This window comes from Cottoperca gobio, chromosome 4 (genome assembly GCF_900634415.1).
Source record: "Cottoperca gobio chromosome 4, fCotGob3.1, whole genome shotgun sequence".
Lineage (NCBI taxonomy): Eukaryota > Metazoa > Chordata > Actinopteri > Perciformes > Bovichtidae > Cottoperca > Cottoperca gobio.
Window position 1 is genome coordinate 19709737 of NC_041358.1, and position 18146 is coordinate 19727882.

The following is an 18146-nucleotide window of genomic DNA, read 5'->3' on the forward strand; positions in this document are numbered from 1 at the left end:
TTTGTTCCTCTTGAGCATAGGCGTGTGGGCACACGCGATCCTCCGTGCAGGGCGGCTTTCAGGTCAAGATGGAAGGGCTGCTGGGTACACACTCTCATTTCTGAGGCGAGTGACAGTTCAGGAGTGTCACCTGTCTGCAGGGGCCTCTGGTGTGAAATGTGATATCACTCAGACGTTGACCCAGAAAGACTGGGAGCTGCTCAAGTAACAGATATCAGGTGGACAGGAAGTTTTAAAAGCCATTAGAGATCGACAGCACTTAAATTCAATGTTTCTAATTAGTTCCGCTTGACTTTGCCTATTTATTTGTTTCACTGCTTCTACTTCTATTGATACTATCTTAGTTAATTAATTTTAATTTAACACTGGAAAAGATTATTGAAGCTGCTCCATCAAAGTGCTCTTTGCTGTATTGTAAAAGTACATGTGCTAACGGGCTGCTAGAACATTTGGCCAAAAAACTGCTGTAATATTATTCTATAGGCTAAGTAAAAAATGCTATTATAGACTTTTTGCAGTAATTACCTGGGGTGTCACGATTTCGTCAAAATCAACCAGGGACGTTTGTAGCATAGAGTGAACAGAGAGCAACAACATTGTTCATTTGAAAACAGTCTAATAAAGACGCTCATTTCTACCTTAAGAAAACAAGTGACAAAAAGAGGAAATGCGTTTGTTTAAACATTTTATTGCTATGTAAAATTAAAAATCTCACTCCTCAAAATGAAGACGTACTACTCTTAAATAACACAAATAAAATCAGGCAAAAATAAATTAAAAATTGGCAAGTGATGTTCAGTGTATGGGGAGTTTAAATTTGAGCAGATTTAGCACAGCATTGCTGCTACACAAGTTACTCAGGATTATAAAATGCACACTGTACTGTAATGCACACTCTGCTGACAGACTACCATCTTTAAAAGTCTAGCGTCATCTCATGGGGGTAGTACACAGAGGCGAGTAAACTACTAAACATATAACACTGCGTTTCTCCCTATCAATTATTAAATACTGTATTTAACTGAGGTCCTACAGTAGTTCTATGACATAATAACCTTAAATAAAACTCAACTGAACACATTAAGTAGATGTGATTATTATTGGCACATCCATGATCTCCCTGGCACTTGTACCTACAGTGCGGTGAGAAAAATAAAAGGCTGCAGCTGCTCGTCCCAGGCAAATCCACACGGGTACAGTACAGAACACTTGGGCAGCTAAGCCGAGTCATTCAACGTGCCGCGCAATCCGTAAGTGATGCAACACTTCCTTATTATCTTCCACACGTCTGTACTCCAGGCGACAAACCTAAAAGTGAAGAGTCTCCTTCTTTGTGAAGGCGACACAAAGACATAATAATTAAGAATGACAACACAAAACTTCAAGTATATTCCAAAACGCAGCTCCTGTCTAACCACTACATCTGGGCGAGGGACTAAAATCTAGGCATGCAAACACTACTGCAATGTGCACCGACTTTCTCTTTCTGTTACATACTGCAAAGTGCATATTAGGAACTGGGTGCTCTCTTAAGACTTTAAGTTTGGCTCTTTGCGGCGTCAAAGTCAGCTCGTTCTGTAAGAGGCAACGAGGCTTGGCTTTACTACGTTGACATTCTAAAAATGGTGTTGCTTTATAATGCTGCACTTAATATCACATAAGTAAAACATGAAGCATTAGCATTCAAAAGTTAAACAGTTTTTGAGTTCTCGACTGTAAAAAAAAAAACTGAAACATAAAGTGACTGTTGAAACCTTATAAACATAAACCTCTGATATAAGTTATGCAATAAATTAAATTCAGATTTAAAATAAATGATTACAGCCAGCAAAAATAAGCTTTTTGTTTTTTTTAGATCCACTTTCTCAAAAAAGGGATAGCTTGGTTGATATCATTCCATATCTGCATTCTGCATCAGCATTCACTGCATTCATGGAATACCTTACAAAAGAAGTAAGTACATAAATAAATAATCCTTGCATTGTTTAGTATTTGTTATTCTTTTCTTTTACAGTACCATGACTTGTAACTGTACAGTGAGTAGGTATAATACAGCAATTACAATGAGAAAAGAGTCACCCATTGTCTGGTGTTACTGGGGCTAAAGGTAGGGGGTGAGGGTACCGGTGGTCTGCTGGTCTAGGCCGGTCCAAACTAATCTAAACTGAACGAGGCCCTTAAGCAATCCCAAATCATCCGGCCTTAAGTTGTTGGTCTTCAACAGGATGTAGGCCCAGGTTTTTGGCTCCGGCCAGTGTCCAGAGCTTCCTCAAATTCAGATCCTTACCGGACTTGCTGAGATCAAAGTTTGGCTGGGTGAGAGTCAGGGGAGGGAGGTTGAGGTCAAAAGGCGAGGTGTCGGAAGCCAGGGTTGACCTCAGAAGTGGCCCATCCTGGCGGCGAAAAGGCTGCGTGAGCGTGGCACGGCCGAGGAGATACGGCCAAAGTTGGACGAAGGCCACTTCATGATGAACTGGGAGGTCACTGGCAGCAGATACCTGGACAGACGGAGAACAACGAGGGACGGAGGGATTAGGGGAAAGGATGAACATAATGAGAGGATTAGATATGCAAAGGCCACATTTTTAGAGGTCAGGGCGCATTAGTGCTCAGCACTGAGACCACACACTGCACACGCTTCATATATTGATTCTACCGTGTTATGGCAGTCTCCATTTGCACATATAAACTTTAATAATAGCCTGATGACTTCAAGATATTATGACATCACCCTCCCGTTGAAAACGAGAAAGAAAAATTGTGAGATCCATATGATCTGGGTTATTTTGTGTAACCATTAAAAAATGTTTCAATTAATCAATCAATCATATTGTCTATAAAATGCCAGAAAATAACTATGTAATTCCCCACACACCAAGGTGACAAGATGTCTTGTTTTGTCTGACCAACAGTCCAAAACACAAATATATTCAGTTTACTATCATCTATGACCAAAAAAGGCATCAAATACTCTTTGAAAAGCTGGAAACAGCAATTGTTTAGCTTTTTTGCTTAAAAGAATTATCAGTGATTATTATCAACTATTTTCATTACCCGATTATCAAAATAGTTGATAATTCATTCGATTATTTAATCATTACAGCTCTAATTTTATTGTATAATGTACCAAATCTAAAGTGATATATACACATCGTGCTCTCAGTTACAATCCTTTTTAATTGGGTTGCATGCAGTATTATTGTATGTGCTCGTAGAGTAACAAATGATTGACCTCATACTGACAGAAGCAGTTTGTTTTCTTTCAGGACAACGGAATCTTTCAACTTTGACTCTTTTTATATCGTTGGTATCATGAACAGAAAATCCTCACCTATCATTCCGCGGCATAGGCGTCAGTACCTTTCTAAGACTTTTCTATGACACCTTCCACCGAGACAGAGCAGTGAGGCAGCTCCTGCTAACAGCGTTCCAGTACCTGAGAATGAGACCAGCGTCAGGTTGAGATAGAGTCAGGACGGGGCAGAACCCTGCTCCCATCTTCCTTAGCTACTGGAAATGAGTCAGATATGGTTGTCAGAGCAATGCCAGATGAGATGATCAAATCCTGGACAAGGTTAACTGAAGGTTATGCAAATGTTGGGTTACTGTTCAGAAGACAGGAGACAGGGAAAGTTGGAAGTCTTCCAGACTCATCAGTTGGAAGAATTACTTACATTTATGGGCTTTTACAGCACACTTGTCATATTGGGATGTTATACATTATGTGACCTTAACGCCACAATCGCAGCACTGAACTGTAGCTAATAAAAAATACATCTAATACTCCTTTAGTTAAACGAATACAATAGACAAAAGAAAGAGTCCCTGTGGAAGTGTTAAAGATGTGACAATCTAATCAAAAGGGAGCCACTGGGGCTGAGAATTACAGAATGGAGAAATAATATCTTTTTTTTTATGCTGGTGCGGAGATAGCATACTTTTTCTCTGACAGCTCCCTCTCTCCTTGTGAAATAGCTCTTGGACAAATTAGCCGAGCAGTTTCTTCTAAAGTCGACCGGAAAGAGGGAAAAAAGCACATGTCGCTCAGGGCGTCCGCTCCAACACAGTCCCAGACTCGGGAGAGTTAGAAGGGTTTCAAATTAACTTCATTTAGTTCAACGAGAGTGTCCTTGAAGCAGCTTCAAGTGGGCCGTAGGTATCCCTCCAGCACATCTTCTTCGTCTCTGACTGGACTTGAACAAGGGCTCAGTCCGGCAGTACTTCTTAAACTCCCCCACTCAAACCCAAGAGGGACAGCAGGATATGCTTTGCTTTAAGCCTTACACATTTACTTCTTCCATACAATGATTTTGTGTCACCTTTTGGATTAATTTCCTCTACATTTCTCATGTTTCTCTTTCCCCGTGCTCGGCACCTTAGTCCACATCTTCTTCTATGAGATTCACCGTATTCATCCATTGGGATTCTGTTCATGGACTTGTGGTTTGATTTCTATAAGGCTTTCACAAAAAAAGGAAAAAAAAACGAAGCATAGGTATGGAAATGGCAGTAAAAAAAAGAAAGAAAGAAAATCAAATATTGAACATTCATTGGGGGCCGGTGTGTGTGTTCTTCAGAGATCCTCTGCTATTCACTTTGAGAATATGCTGCTCATAGAAAGCCTCACGGTGCTGCTAGTGGCAAGGGGTGGGGTAGGAGAGCGTCTCACGTCCAAGCGGCTGCTGTCTCTGCAGGCTATATTTAATTGGACTCTCATTCGGTATCTTCCAGGTTCGTCCTCCTTTTGATCATGAAGAAGGTCTTGGCAACAACGTGCATGCTTGAAAACCAGGGGGAGGCTTGTTCCTACACTTGTGCTTTGCTTCAATCCATCAGTTGACAGGGAGACAGAAAGATGCTCCTCTACTCTGCTCCTTACATGCAAAGCTGCAATCTACCACTGTTAGTACTGACAGGCCTTTATCGCTACTCTTAGGTCCTCCATCGAGAAGCAACTGCCACAGCAAATTAAGAGGGGGCCAGACAAAAAAAATACCATGAATAAGGATGGAGGGTAAGACTGCCGCGATAGCTGACGCAATCATAAACCAAGAGGTACAAAGAGGCTTGAAGGTTATCTGCAACCCACATTCAGCTCAACACCCCAATTAACCCTAATTACTGCCACACTTTTCAGACAGATGAAAGTTAATAGAATCTGAAACTTTTGTCATCATGGGAAAATTGTCTTTGGGTAGTGACAGTAATTCTAGGCTTAACAAGAAAGTCATTAGTGGAGCTATTTGGCTACTTCCTCTCATCTGCCCACACAGACTGAAGGACTTTGATAAGACCCACGTGACTGTTGACACACCTGATCAGGGCACTCAACATAGGAAGGATGCTTGAACAAGAGTGAGCAGGTGTGGTCAACAATGGAGACCCCAAAGACCCCAGCCAACAGACTCACTTTGACGTGTGCCAAAGGCTGCCAAGAGCTCTGCGAGTGTATGTGTTATGTATGTGTGTGTACATGCACAAGAGACGGCACAGTGTGGATATTTAGTTGGTTCAAAGGAGAAAAATTTGCCTGAATATGATGTTTGATTTCAATAGCTCAAGTCATCAAAATGTGGAGGATTACTAAACTGGTCTTCCAGACAGGCATTTCTTTGTGTATGATTACATATTGAACTGGAAACTGTAAGATATCTGTACACTTCAGCCTTTGAGAAATGTCATACATAGTATACAAGTGTCATAAGGGGACGGTCACACATGCGCAAATGCAGGCGAGTGACCCGATCGCCTGCCGAGGTGATTTTGCTCCGGCTGATCGGCAGTAATTGGTTTTGCCATGACAGTTTTCAACATGGCGGCCGGGTCACAAGCTTTCTCCTTTTAAAGCTAAATAGTACACTAAAATACATTTCTAAAAACCTTTCAAGGAGAGAAATAGGCAATACAGGAACATAATCTTGCCTGTAAGCACTGCCTGTCGATATTCATGCTGAATGTGGGTTGTGCCAAGTAGGGTCAACCCTATTGGTCGAGGCTGCGACTTCACCGGTCAAAGTTCACCAAAGTTAAACTCCATGCGCTGAAAAAATGTGAATTTGCTTTGCTGCCGGGAGAAAATGTCTTATTTGCACCTTCGCTCGCATTGAACGAAAAATGGGAGGCGAATATTGGCCAATGCTAATTTTGCGCATGCGTGACTGTGCCCCAATGGTAGTGTTCTCAAACACTATGGCAGGTCAAAAGCTGGTGCATATGAATATTTCACATTTCCTAGTTTTCATCTTTGCATTGAAACGACACATCTAATAGGAACCAGGTAATGGCCGTCGATTTCTCCACTGGTGTTGATGAAGTTGTGATGTTGACCTCATAAAATAAACCTAATTATTATTTAATATTAAATCATTTATTTACTAGATTACATTAAAGGATATGTTCACATTTTTTCAAACATGCCCATGTACATTGGTAAGTTATAGATTGCAGTAATTATCATTGCTGTCCTTACTAATTCGACTGACATGGGGGACAAAATCCATAAATCCTCTTTCCATGTAAAAATGCAAAGTTCAGCTGAAGCTAATATGTGGCTTCAGTAGTGTGAGTTAGACAAATCAAGTAGGTAGCTTCCAAAGTTAGACTTTTAAGTACGAAATGTGGCCCCTTTGTGTTTCCCTTGTTAATAGGAAGACAGTTATTGAAGGAAGGATGAAGGCCTGTGGATTTTGTCCCTCACCAAGGGGACAGGAAGTGTTAGGAAGTGATGTCTTCACAGCCAGTAAGGAACCAGAAAACTGGTCCAATGTACATATCGGCATGTGAGTATTGTTTCAAACAGAACCTATCCTTTGAATGTACTTGTTGTTGTAGTCGGATGTGGATACATCTCGAGAGAAATACTTTAAATGTGACACATTAAGGAGAGACGGATGAACAGTCACATGATGTGCATGCACACGCACACGCTCTCATACACACAGACACACAATTTACCCTCTCATAGAAAACTTATGCATCAATGAGAAAATAATCTTAATTGCTTCTCATCTATCTGAAATGGCGGCGGGTTGCGACCGTTCCCTGCATGCCTGATGGAGAGATGTGAACCGTCGGGGTTGTGAGACTGCAAAACACGCGATGCAAGCCGAGCCATTTTCTGTGACAAGAAGAGTGCGGTGCTTAGGTTGATCATGACACTGATGCAGAGCAGGTGAGGCGCTCAGGTTCCCACTGAGGCCACTCGTACTGAAACTGCACTCAGGGTAAGATGCTCTTGATAAAAGCGTTGAGTGAAAGGCATAGTTAAGCATGTGGCAGCAGGGTGATTGGCTGGTGACGTACAGCAAGCTGGCCGAATGGTTGCGGTGCGGACAAACAGTGCTCCAAACAGTCTTAATATGCTTCCTTCTCCCATCTCCTTCCTTTCAAATACATTGTTTATGGTTTTGGGCTTAAGATCATTTGAAACATATCCGATTGTCATGCCGTAAAAGTCAATCCAAACATCACTTAATTGAATATTTGTAAGGAAAAGGAGAGGAGACCATGCTAGACGGTTAGGTTGTGCAGCCAAAGCAGCCATCATTGGGATCAAGCCTTTGTTACAGCTATGAGGTGGTGGGGAGCAGAAGAAAGCGGGGAACAGGGACGGTGCTGGAAGATGGGGGGTTTAGCAGAACTAAACCGAGCAGAGACCTGCGTCGAGGGGCGAAGATACGGAGGAAGAGGAGGAAGAAGCGGCAGCGACAGCAGCAGGTGTGGAGCCATGGGTAGAGGCTGGTCCAGCAGCAAATGGTAAGCTTTTTTACACAGACATATATAGACACAGAAGAAATAAGGAGAGACAGACTAATGCATGCTTACATGGACTCTAAAGGATACCTAAGGCAAACATATGGATACACCAAGTGTGTCATTGTGTGCGTGCTCGAGTTATTAAATCCAATTAGTCCTCACATAGTCCACTGATTCATATATATTCTTGAATCTAACCTCGAAAACAAATATGCTCAAGATAAAACAATCAATAGCAACAAAGTCAGATTAGTTCGAACATAAGGAGCTCTACAACTGTACACAAACCCCACTTACTTTCTTTCTTTTTTAACAGCTGAGGATTTTATACTGTAGGCGCAAAGTGATAGCCTGTTAAAATATGCGCAAGAGTTATGAATCATGTAAAGCGAGGCCCCAAGAAAAAAAAGAGCTCTCTCTTTCTCTCTCTCTCTCTCTCTCTCTCTCTCTCTCTCTCTCTCTCTCTCTCCCTCTCTCGTAAGGTCATTTGCTACACAGGCTCATCTGGGCTCTAATTGAATTAAGCAGGCCTCGGGGGGCCCCGGGCTAACCTGAGCGCTAATCTGTGGGCCATTATTTCCTGTTAACAGCACACTCCCTCACTCCCCTCTACCCACCCTCCTCCCTCCCTGTCTGCCAGCCCAAAGCATATGTTCTTTAAAAGTTTGCTCACTCCAAACCTGAGCTGCTGTCTCCTGCGGGGATCAACCTTAAAAATAGAATGAGGCAGATTTTTTTTTTGTTTGTTTTATCGAGGTTATGTGATTAGGATGATGGCTCTAGGTCTCCATGGAGGAGAAAGGGGAAATGTTTTCTGAGACAGGTTTCATGATGATAGCTGTTGAAATCAAAGTTTTCTTGTCTTTATGTCAAAGTGGGTTTTTTCAGTGCGTTCTAAAGGGAGTTTTAACAAAGTTTATTTATGCACCTCTGTGTTTCATTGAGCTCTTGCTCTGGAAAGGGCATTAATCCTGATGCCTGAAAAGTCTTCAGATTATTTTCATTGTTTATATTGTCCTAGTTTACAGATTAAACTAGTGCACCGGATAAATGGTCATAATGGTATCACGACACTAAAAACCATCACAACACGCACATATCAGGGGCGGGAAAATAGGCCCACCAGTATACTGAACCTGCGTTAAGATTACCAGGAGACCATCTTGCACAAGAACACAGACTACAACCTGGGACCTACCAGCAGACTCTTAAATCCCATCATGTCCTTGACTCCTTTCACGCAACCTTACAGTACATTAAACTATCTATTACAGCAGGAAAGCTTTAAGAATCTTTCCAGAAATAAAGAGCTTAGTGGGAAGACATCTCACCTTGTGTCGTCCCATTCAGGGCTGAGTCCGGTCAAAGAGCCACGGGACTCTGAGACAAACTTGAAGACGACCAACAGGCAGTCCCGGCACAGCTGGACCAGCCGGCGGCAGCACTGCAGCTCCTGCGGTGACACCACCTCGCTACTCTTACTGAAGATGGACTCCCACGACGAACTGGAGAGCAAACGAGAAGGCGCGCGCACACAGTGAAATTAAGTACGTAGTTATAGTATATTAGCATCACAATGTATGCATCAGTACACAGTACATGTATATCATGTGTATGCACCAAGGTTTGGCAGCTATTTTGGATTTAGTCTTGCTCTTTAGACAAAATTGCTTATTAGTTTTAGTGACATTTTTGTCGTTTCTATCCTTCATAGTGTTTGTGATTATTTTAAATGTAGTCTTAGCTCTGAGTCAAATGTTATCAGATTATATTGAACATTTCATTCAATCTAGTTTAGCCAAAACCAATATTTTATCTTATTTCATATTTTATCTTATCATTATCTAATGAAAAACACAGGTTGAATGATGAAGCTTTGCTACTCTGAGTCCTCCTGACTGTTGACTCATTAGTGACGCATCCACCCAGTCCGTTATGAGAGCCGGTCTGCACCGCCCAACATGCAAAAAACACCCACACCCGACCTGACCCTGCAAACCACATACTTATGCATTATAGTAGCACAATTGTCAGGACTGAGACAAGGACAGACAGAGTCGGACTGAGCGGCTGTGTGTGTGTGTATGTGTGGGGTGTGTGTGTGGGTGTGTGTGTGTGAGAGAGAGATTTGGGTAAAGTTTTCCAACATATTGCAGTTATATTGTTATCGCCACAGTTAAGTGTTTAAGTGTCCATGCAAAAACACATTTGTTGTCAAATATATTTAGTCGTAGTTTCCGTTAACAAAAGGAACGCTGGTATGCACGATGCAGGCACTCAGAATAAGTCACATTCATTGATATGTATGGAAAGCTGTTCTCTAATGTGTGGTCTTTTACTGTACACGTGTGCATGTACATTTGCACAGACTCTCACGCAGACATGCAGGAAAACACACAGACACGACAAGAGGAAGGATGAAACAAAGCCAAGTACAGTTAACCCTCTTTACAGCCCCGGACATACCCCTGACTGTGAGAGAGCTTCAACAACTGAGACACACAACCCCGGGGGGTACGTTTGATGTCTACCCCCTTTCACTCCTTGGGAGGTGGGGGGTGCTTCCTCTGAAAGGCTTCAAAACTGTGTTTCCATTCTCTTTCTCTAAGTCGTTTTCAAAGCCTGTTGAATTCATCGCCCACAATAGCTGCTAGGCCATTTGATTGTTGTTAAGTCCCTTAGATAAAATATCAAACGAGAAATAGAGGAGCACGGGGGGAGGGGGGCTGCACTCGGATTTGGAGTGTGCTTTTCGAGGTGCAACGCTTCTCTTTCGCTGCGTGACATCGGGGCCCCCTATTGGTTTCATCCATGTTTGGGTCATGGCCTGTTGTGAGGAGGGCCCGGACGATAGGCGATCGAGCTAGCTGGATCATCCAGGCAGGCTGGAGTCAGACAAAAGCTGCATGGGGTGCAGCGTGCTGGGGTGGGCTGAGGCTAGGCTAGGCTAATCCCCCCCCCCCAGGCCTCTACGCCTCCATGCAATCTTTTCTCTAACGTTTAAAAAAAAATGATCTCATTTTCAATCACTCTCACGCTTTTCCTGTCACCGGGTCTCTCGCTTATCATCCCCTTCATCTCTATCACCCGCTCACTGCCTTCCTCACTCTCCCTCATTTACGAGGAAGTAAGGGAGGAGAAAGTAGAGAGCTGTGGGCTGCGACTTCAGTTACACCCTCTGAGCCCTCTGTGTCGAGGGAAACACGGCCACTGAACAACTGAACTGTAAAGAATATGGAGAGGAGGAGATGCAAGCAGGTCACACCTTCATCACAGACGAGACGAAAAGCTACCAGCACAGCAGCTGTCTGCATTGTCAGGGTTGTATATACAGGACATTGTGTGAGTGTGTGTGTGTGTGTGTGTGTGTGTGTGTGTGTGTGTGTGTGTGTGTGTGTGTGTACGTGTTGCATGTGTGGCTCTGTTTGAGAAAAAAATGTGGAAACCAACTTCATCTGTCTTTGAGCACAAATATGTGTTTAGTTTTGTATGACTGTGTGTTTGTGAGTCTACCGCTATGGGGTTTATATAGTAACATGATCAAGATGGCTGTCCCTGCAGTGACTCATCTTGTAAAAAGCCACTTCCTGTGGCATCAAAAAAGTGAGAAAAAAAAAAGAAGCCAAAAGGAAAACTTCAAAGCATCTGATAACAAACCATAATAAAAGAACTAAGAGGCCTTCGTTCACCTCCTTCCTGCTTCCCTTCCGCCCCTCTCCTTTTCTTGCTCTCACCTGTGAAAAAGCCCTGATTAACAGCCCAGATCTGTGACCTTAATTTGCACCCTGTCTCCACAGAGTAACATGTTTCTTTCATCCCCAAGAGCTTTCAGGAAAGTGCAGCGGGGTCTGGTTGGTCTGTCACTCATTCTCTGTCATTCAGCTGCGGTTGCTTTCCTCGTCATACTGAATATAAATGGCAATTCGTCCCTGCTGTCGCTGAAAAGGATATATTGACGAACACTGGGCTTAAGGCCATTGGGAGACTGCGTGGTGCATGAACTTCTAGTTATGGAGATAAAAGAGCCGTGTTGTGCGATGAATGGAGTGGTAATTGGCTGCAGTGTGAATATTTGTTTGGGTTCATTTAGAAAAAATAGTTTCCATGAACATCTCAGTTCATTCGAGGGTACACTTTGTGACACTCAAACTGTCCACATCCCTTTAGATTTTTTTGTCTTGCTTTAAGTCATATTAAGAACCTTCAAGATATTAACAATTCTTGCGTTTCCTCTCTATGATGGCAGGCTTTTCCCCCAACCTTGGATTGTGACGTGGTACCCCAGACATTGCACCCTCATCCTAACCCCGCTAACAACTTTGCTCAGATTGGCCTACCCGGTGTTCGAGAAGCAGTTCCACAGGCCCTGGCCGTGACTCCACAGCAGCCGGTTGAAGACGCGGTTAAAGAGCCGGTAGAGGTGGAGACTGTCTACGTCAGGCTCCCTCCAGATCCGCTGCAGCACTGAGCGCACATTGGTACGCACAATATCCAGCACCTGAGTGACAGAGAAAGTGAGAGGGAGACGGGGAGAGAGAAAGCGAGAGAGAGAGCAACAAAGCTTAAATCAAGCATGTGATAATGAAGGAAATTAATGCTGCACGACAAAAGCATTTCTATTTGATATGCGTGAGTTGGCATTTGTTCCAACTGTAAGATTTTTTCTTTTTTTTCCTCTCACCTTAAAATTAGCAATCACAAAGGCTAATGCATTCACTCAGAAACAGAGAGCCAGCTTGCATTAATGAATAAACAAACGCACACACACACACACGAACACCAACACATATAGCGCCGTATGCACACACAAATCTAATTTAATCAGATCTTAAACATATGTAGTGAGGATTTGAACAGTTTTATCTCTGCGTTCATGTTAAAGCATGCACAGACATTCAGCTCGTGTGTGTGTGTGTGTGTGTGTGTGTGTGTGTGTGTGTGTGTGTGTGTGTGTGTGTTTGTGCGTGTTTGGTAGAAGCGGGAAAAAAATGCTGGGACAGACAGTGGAGAGCATGGCAGAGGACTAATTGCTGCACCGACGTCAGTCTTGGGGAGAAGGTGTCAGAAGTTCCCAGGCGGTCTGAGGACACCTGCGCCAACTTTCTTCCATCTTCCCTTCTTCGTTTTCCCCATCCCTCCCCACCTCACTGCCTTCTCTTCCTTCCTTTTTCTATCTCTTTTCACCCAGCTCAGAGTGCAGCGCTGTGGCTCTTTTGACTTTGATTTCCTCGCTGCTCATTACTGACGTGCCCGTCTGACTGTGTGTGCGTGCATGTGTTTGCGATGCGAAGAGGCAAGATTTCCCTGCAGCAATACGAGGCGAACGAGACACACGCATACACACTCAGACAAACTGATAGATGAGTAAACACACACACAGATATGTTTTTGGTATGGTAATCAGATGGCAGAGTGGTGGGCGCTACATTCCTGACCTCTGCCTGCTGCTCATTAGGCTGCTCCACTCACAAATAAAACATCAGCTTGCAGCGCCACAGCCCACAACACAGCCGAGCGCAGTTGTGCAGAAAGCAGTGGCTGAGAGATCACATCATTACTGACACGCCTACCGGATGCCATTTCACGTCTTGTCCCATCTACTGTTTTGTTTACATCCTTTTCGTTGTCTCTCTACCTGTCACTGTCTGACATGATAATGATCTTCATGCTAGTCGTTTTATTTATTTCTCTGAAGTTTGATTTTGGGAATATTTTCGTATTTTAAAAGTTATTCAAAAGAATTCAAAGGAATAGGTAGGAGCTGTGACATTTTGTCATATTCACCAGTTTTAACAACGTCCATTCTATACATGGTAACGCCAGACAGTGTGGGAGCAAGGGCGAAGGCGGGAAACTTATACAGGTGTCAAAAGATAAATGTGGCTCAAGACTTAAAGACATGTCTAAAAAAGGAAGTTTTACTGCTGACAATAATCTCTGAATCTAACTAGTATTAATTCATTGTTATAAGTTATTGTCATAAGTGGTAATAACTCAAACTCAAGCGCTTTCTCAAACACACATACGTACCAATAGGCTACAACTCTCAACTTCTCTTCTTTGTTGAATTGTCTGTCGTTGTCTATTGGGGTTATGATCTCGTCCGCTTAGGAAGCAGTCACCAGATTTCAACAAATATGGTAATTAGAGGTTTGAAATAATTGTGTGATGCTGAGCGTATCTTGAGCAGTAAAGGATGTAAATGTTTTAGACAGATATTTTGCTGGACATTGGTACATGAAGTAAAACTTTCCTCCAATTCTCTGGAGGGGCAAGTCAGATCTAAATTGTCTCAGATATCTTGCATTCTGATTAAAATCACAAGACTCACCTTCCGCTGTTTGGTAGAGTCCAGCTTCACGAGCCAATAGGAGGCCACCTTTGATTTGTGGTATTTCCAGTTGTCAAGGATCTGTTGAAGAAAAGTTGGGTTAAAAAAAAAGTGTAAAATAATCTTTTGAACATGCATAAAACTTGTTTTAATAGTATAATATTATAACAAAGTAAAATTACAATAAAGCAACACATTTAAAAACACCCTCAGAGTATTTTAAAGGTATCATTTTCAACACTGCCATTTTATTCCATAAAACTTATTACAGTAATCTTACAGAGCAGCCATTGTACTGTGTGTGCGCTTCAATCACTGCCAACAACAATAGTGAAATCAACATACCACGCTAAAAAGACACCTGCAATGCTGGAGCACAGTTTAACTCTACTACTTTCTTTTAGTATTTTAAAAGTATAAAAAGTCTCCAGCTCATTCCCACCGTCACACTTCAGCCCAGACATGGAATCTGTATCATTGCTTGGCTCATCTTTCTGTCTCGTAATGCGTTTTTGGTTTTCACACATAGATCTCCAATATGGAAAGGTTCCAGGTTCAAACATGGCAGTAACCATTACGGGTAGAGCTGCAATGCTTGTGCGATTTGTGGCTTCTTGCACGTGATGCAACACAGGAAATATAATGTAAGAAGGAAGGTTTGTACAGTGTGCAGATCTCTCTGTTTTTTTACTGGACCACTTTCATTATTGTAAAAAATATATACATGGAAATGTTAATTAACTTCAAGGTGGCCTACCAAAATGATATTTAAAATGTGGCGAGGACTTACAGAATACAGTGCTTGTCTGTAAAATAATTGTAGCACAACCCAGGGATAATCGAGTCGGCATCTTTGGTTCTTGAGCAGAAAAACCCTATGTTTTGCGGGTGTGTCAAAAATCCTTTGGGGCGTGTGTCATTATGCTCAAAAGCTGTGCAGGATATTCCCATGCACTTGCTCCTAGTGCCAACATCACTGTGTACCTACAGGCAATGTTATTGTTGCTCTGTTGACTAAGTCCACATATCCCCACTGGTGCACATAAACCTCTCACATAGCATGTAGATCCCCTGCAAACAGTGCTCCCATTGGGAGGTTCCAGTGTAAACTTTATGTTTACACACACACACACACACACACACACACACACACACACACACACACACACACACACACACACACACACACACACACGCACAAAAAAACAATGAACAAGGATTGACAGATACAGAGCTACGGTATACAGTAAACACTTTTGTTCGCATTCCAGGAAGTTACTTGTTTGCTTGTTTAGTATTCTCTCTCAATAAGAACCTTATGATCCTTGTCTGGCCAGATGTACGCCCATTTGTCACATTTCTTTCATTCGTACACATATTAGCCTCAATTAAAGCACAACAAAACGCACACCATACGTTTCACCTGTCAATGGTTCCAAAAGCAGGTTTTGAGTGAAAGATAAAAGAGCCAATTACTCGGATAGAAACACAGCATTAGCCCAATTAGACCTCAACTTTACTGTGGAAAACATAAATTGCCAAAGATTGTTTTCGTGCAAAGAGAACACTCCTTTCTCTCCTGAGGCAATAGTACAGGTGCAGTTGCTCATTTGCGTTTCCATGGAGCTCTCATTAGGGTTTGTTAACAGTACAGATGTGGTGATATTTGTCTCTAACGACCTCGATGTCACACACATATACAGGTTTTGCTATTCTTGTGAGGGCAATGTATGTATTATCACCTTCTACCTTCCCTTCCCCTCTCTCCGTAACTCCCTCTCTCTCTTAAACACACACCAGTCCTGACAATTGTTCTACTGTAATGCATAAAGTTTGCAGTTTGCCGGATATGTTCAGATGGTGGCTAAAAGCATATTTTTGCATATTGGACAGTGCGGATTGGCCGGGTGGGCTCGATTGACCCGAGGCGCTCTTCACTTATGATCACAGTCAGGAGGACTCGAAATAGCAAAGCTGCATTCTTAATCATTCAACCTGTGATTTCCATCAGATAATGATGAGGTATAATCTTATGTGAAACAATTTTTGTGATCTTTCAGTCATTAGTCAGCCGGGTGAAGACATTCTGGACGGCTGCTGTCCTTTCAGCACCGCGGGAGCTGCAGTGCTGAAAGGACAGCTGGTTGTGAGGACAGTGACGACTGTAAATGAGGTCAGCGTCAGAGTAGACTGGACGGATGAGCGCTTTCATAGTCGGCTCCTTTTGTGCCACTGATGCGTTTGCTTCTGGTGTGCGTCTGCCGCTCTTTTATCGTTTTTTTGTCTTTTGTTATTACTTTGACGAAATGTAATATCAATTTTTGCTTTTTATTTATTTATTTAATTAATCTATAAACTAAATGAAGCACGCTGGTTATAGCTGCTAATAGTAGCTAGTTAACTAACTAATTATTATGAAGCCTGCTTCCAACAGTACGTGCATAATAAACATCGTTTACACCCAGGATAATGCTGTACATATGAGCCGATGCTTCTATTGTTTGTATCTTACAAAACATACATTTAAACAATGGCTTAAGCCATATCACAAACACACAAGTACAAAGACACATACACATACAGATAGGACATAGGGATCTGACCAGAAATAGAGGATGCAGTGATTAATACGAAGGAGCAGCAGGGAATAGCGCTGGGGCTCCAAACTGACCGACAAGTTGTCACTGGGGTCGTTTGAAAGACAATGGGAGCCAAGCCAGAGCGGACGGGCTATTGTGGAGGGAGGCAAGGAGGTCACTCTTAGTTATGCTGCAGAGTGACCGCACCTGGCCAAAGAGGGGGCTTTGGGAATACAGTGGGCCCGGATTTCTGTTCACCACTTGTACTCCATGTTCTCTCCCACTTTCTCTGTCCTCATTTATTTCAGTCTGTTACTTTGTTCCATTTTACACTCTGTTTCTGCCTCTAAATCATTTTTGATACACACATCAATACATTATTGTATAAGGTGATTCACACAGAAATACAGTAGAAATATTGCGCACACCTCATCCAGCACAGCTTCAGCCTCGTCCTCGGTTTTGCCCGGAAACCTGATCCTCATGGCGGTGAGCGCGGCCAGAGTCTGACGCACCAGCTCGGCCTCCTGCTCTTTACTCCTCAGGTTTATCAGCGGTTCGCTCTACACTCACACACAAGGAGAGAGAAACCTATTGAGGATACTTATACATATTCATTTTCAGAAAAAAGGTTTCATTACAACACTATATTATCAACACATACACCAGGTTATTAACAGAAATGTATTTAAATCTGTGAAAAGACCGCAAAGTACTACGATCTGATTTAATTCTAGTATACTGAGTAGATGTAATTCCTAAAGGGCTGCAATTAATGATTATTTTCATTATTAATGGTTGGTATTTTCCCCTGACAATGAAGGCAAATGGACATTACATTTTCACCTTTAACATTTTATCAATCCCAATTTATTTAGGAAGTATATATACAGAATATAAAGTTGCATTCACACATGAGTGTTTGTTAAAATGTCAAAAACAACGCGAGCAGTGTGAAATGTGTCATTACTGTATTCTGAATATTACTCATTATTATTTTAAATTATCGGGAGGCATTTCAAATATCACTGATATTTCCTGAACAGGTAAGTTTTTGCCCTGAGGGCTCATTCATTTATGATCCTGCTGCCTCCTAGTATAATCGCAGATCATTATTTTCTTTACATAGCCGTTAGCTCAGAACGGTATCAGTAACATGCATCTGGCCATGTATAAAAATCAGAAAAACCTCAAAATACCTTCTTTTGTTTTTTTTTATAGCTGGAGCAACGCGCTCACTGGTGAACCTATATCCAATTTCAGATTTCCTGTACCAGCATGCACTTATCCCCACAGGTATGATTCGCCCAGAGAAGTCAAGTGTGCAAGACCGTTTAAAATAAAAAAAAAGGTTTTCCACTTAGTTTTGTTCTTAATGTTAAAAAGTATTCTGCTCCATTTCATTTCGTTCCACTGTATCCAAAGGTTACCAGCGTACTTGTATAGAAGGAAGGGGAATGGAGGAGGCAGGCGGAAAGCAA

At 42.3% G+C, this 18146-nt stretch overlaps 1 protein-coding gene across 4 annotated transcripts in view; it reads right to left on the reverse strand.

Annotated features, from left to right (window-relative positions):
- Positions 1-668: 668 nt before the first annotated feature.
- The window catches only part of ttll7 (tubulin tyrosine ligase-like family, member 7), a 69006-nt gene continuing 51528 nt past the window's right edge, over positions 669-18146 (reverse strand). Inside the window, exons 17-22 of one of the 4 annotated variants that reach the window (XM_029430151.1) lie at positions 17094-17228; positions 14087-14167; positions 12093-12253; positions 9087-9260; positions 3332-3436; positions 2362-2498 (exon numbers count right to left, since the gene is read on the reverse strand). In XM_029430151.1, coding sequence (XP_029286011.1) covers positions 3376-3436; positions 9087-9260; positions 12093-12253; positions 14087-14167; positions 17094-17228 — 612 coding nt within the window. In that variant the 3' untranslated portion in view covers positions 2362-2498; positions 3332-3375. Of the gene's footprint in view, positions 2499-3331; positions 3437-7639; positions 7761-9086; positions 9261-12092; positions 12254-14086; positions 14168-17093; positions 17229-18146 lie in introns of those variants that run through there. The other 3 variants (XM_029430148.1, XM_029430149.1, XM_029430150.1) reach the window with 3 other exon arrangements.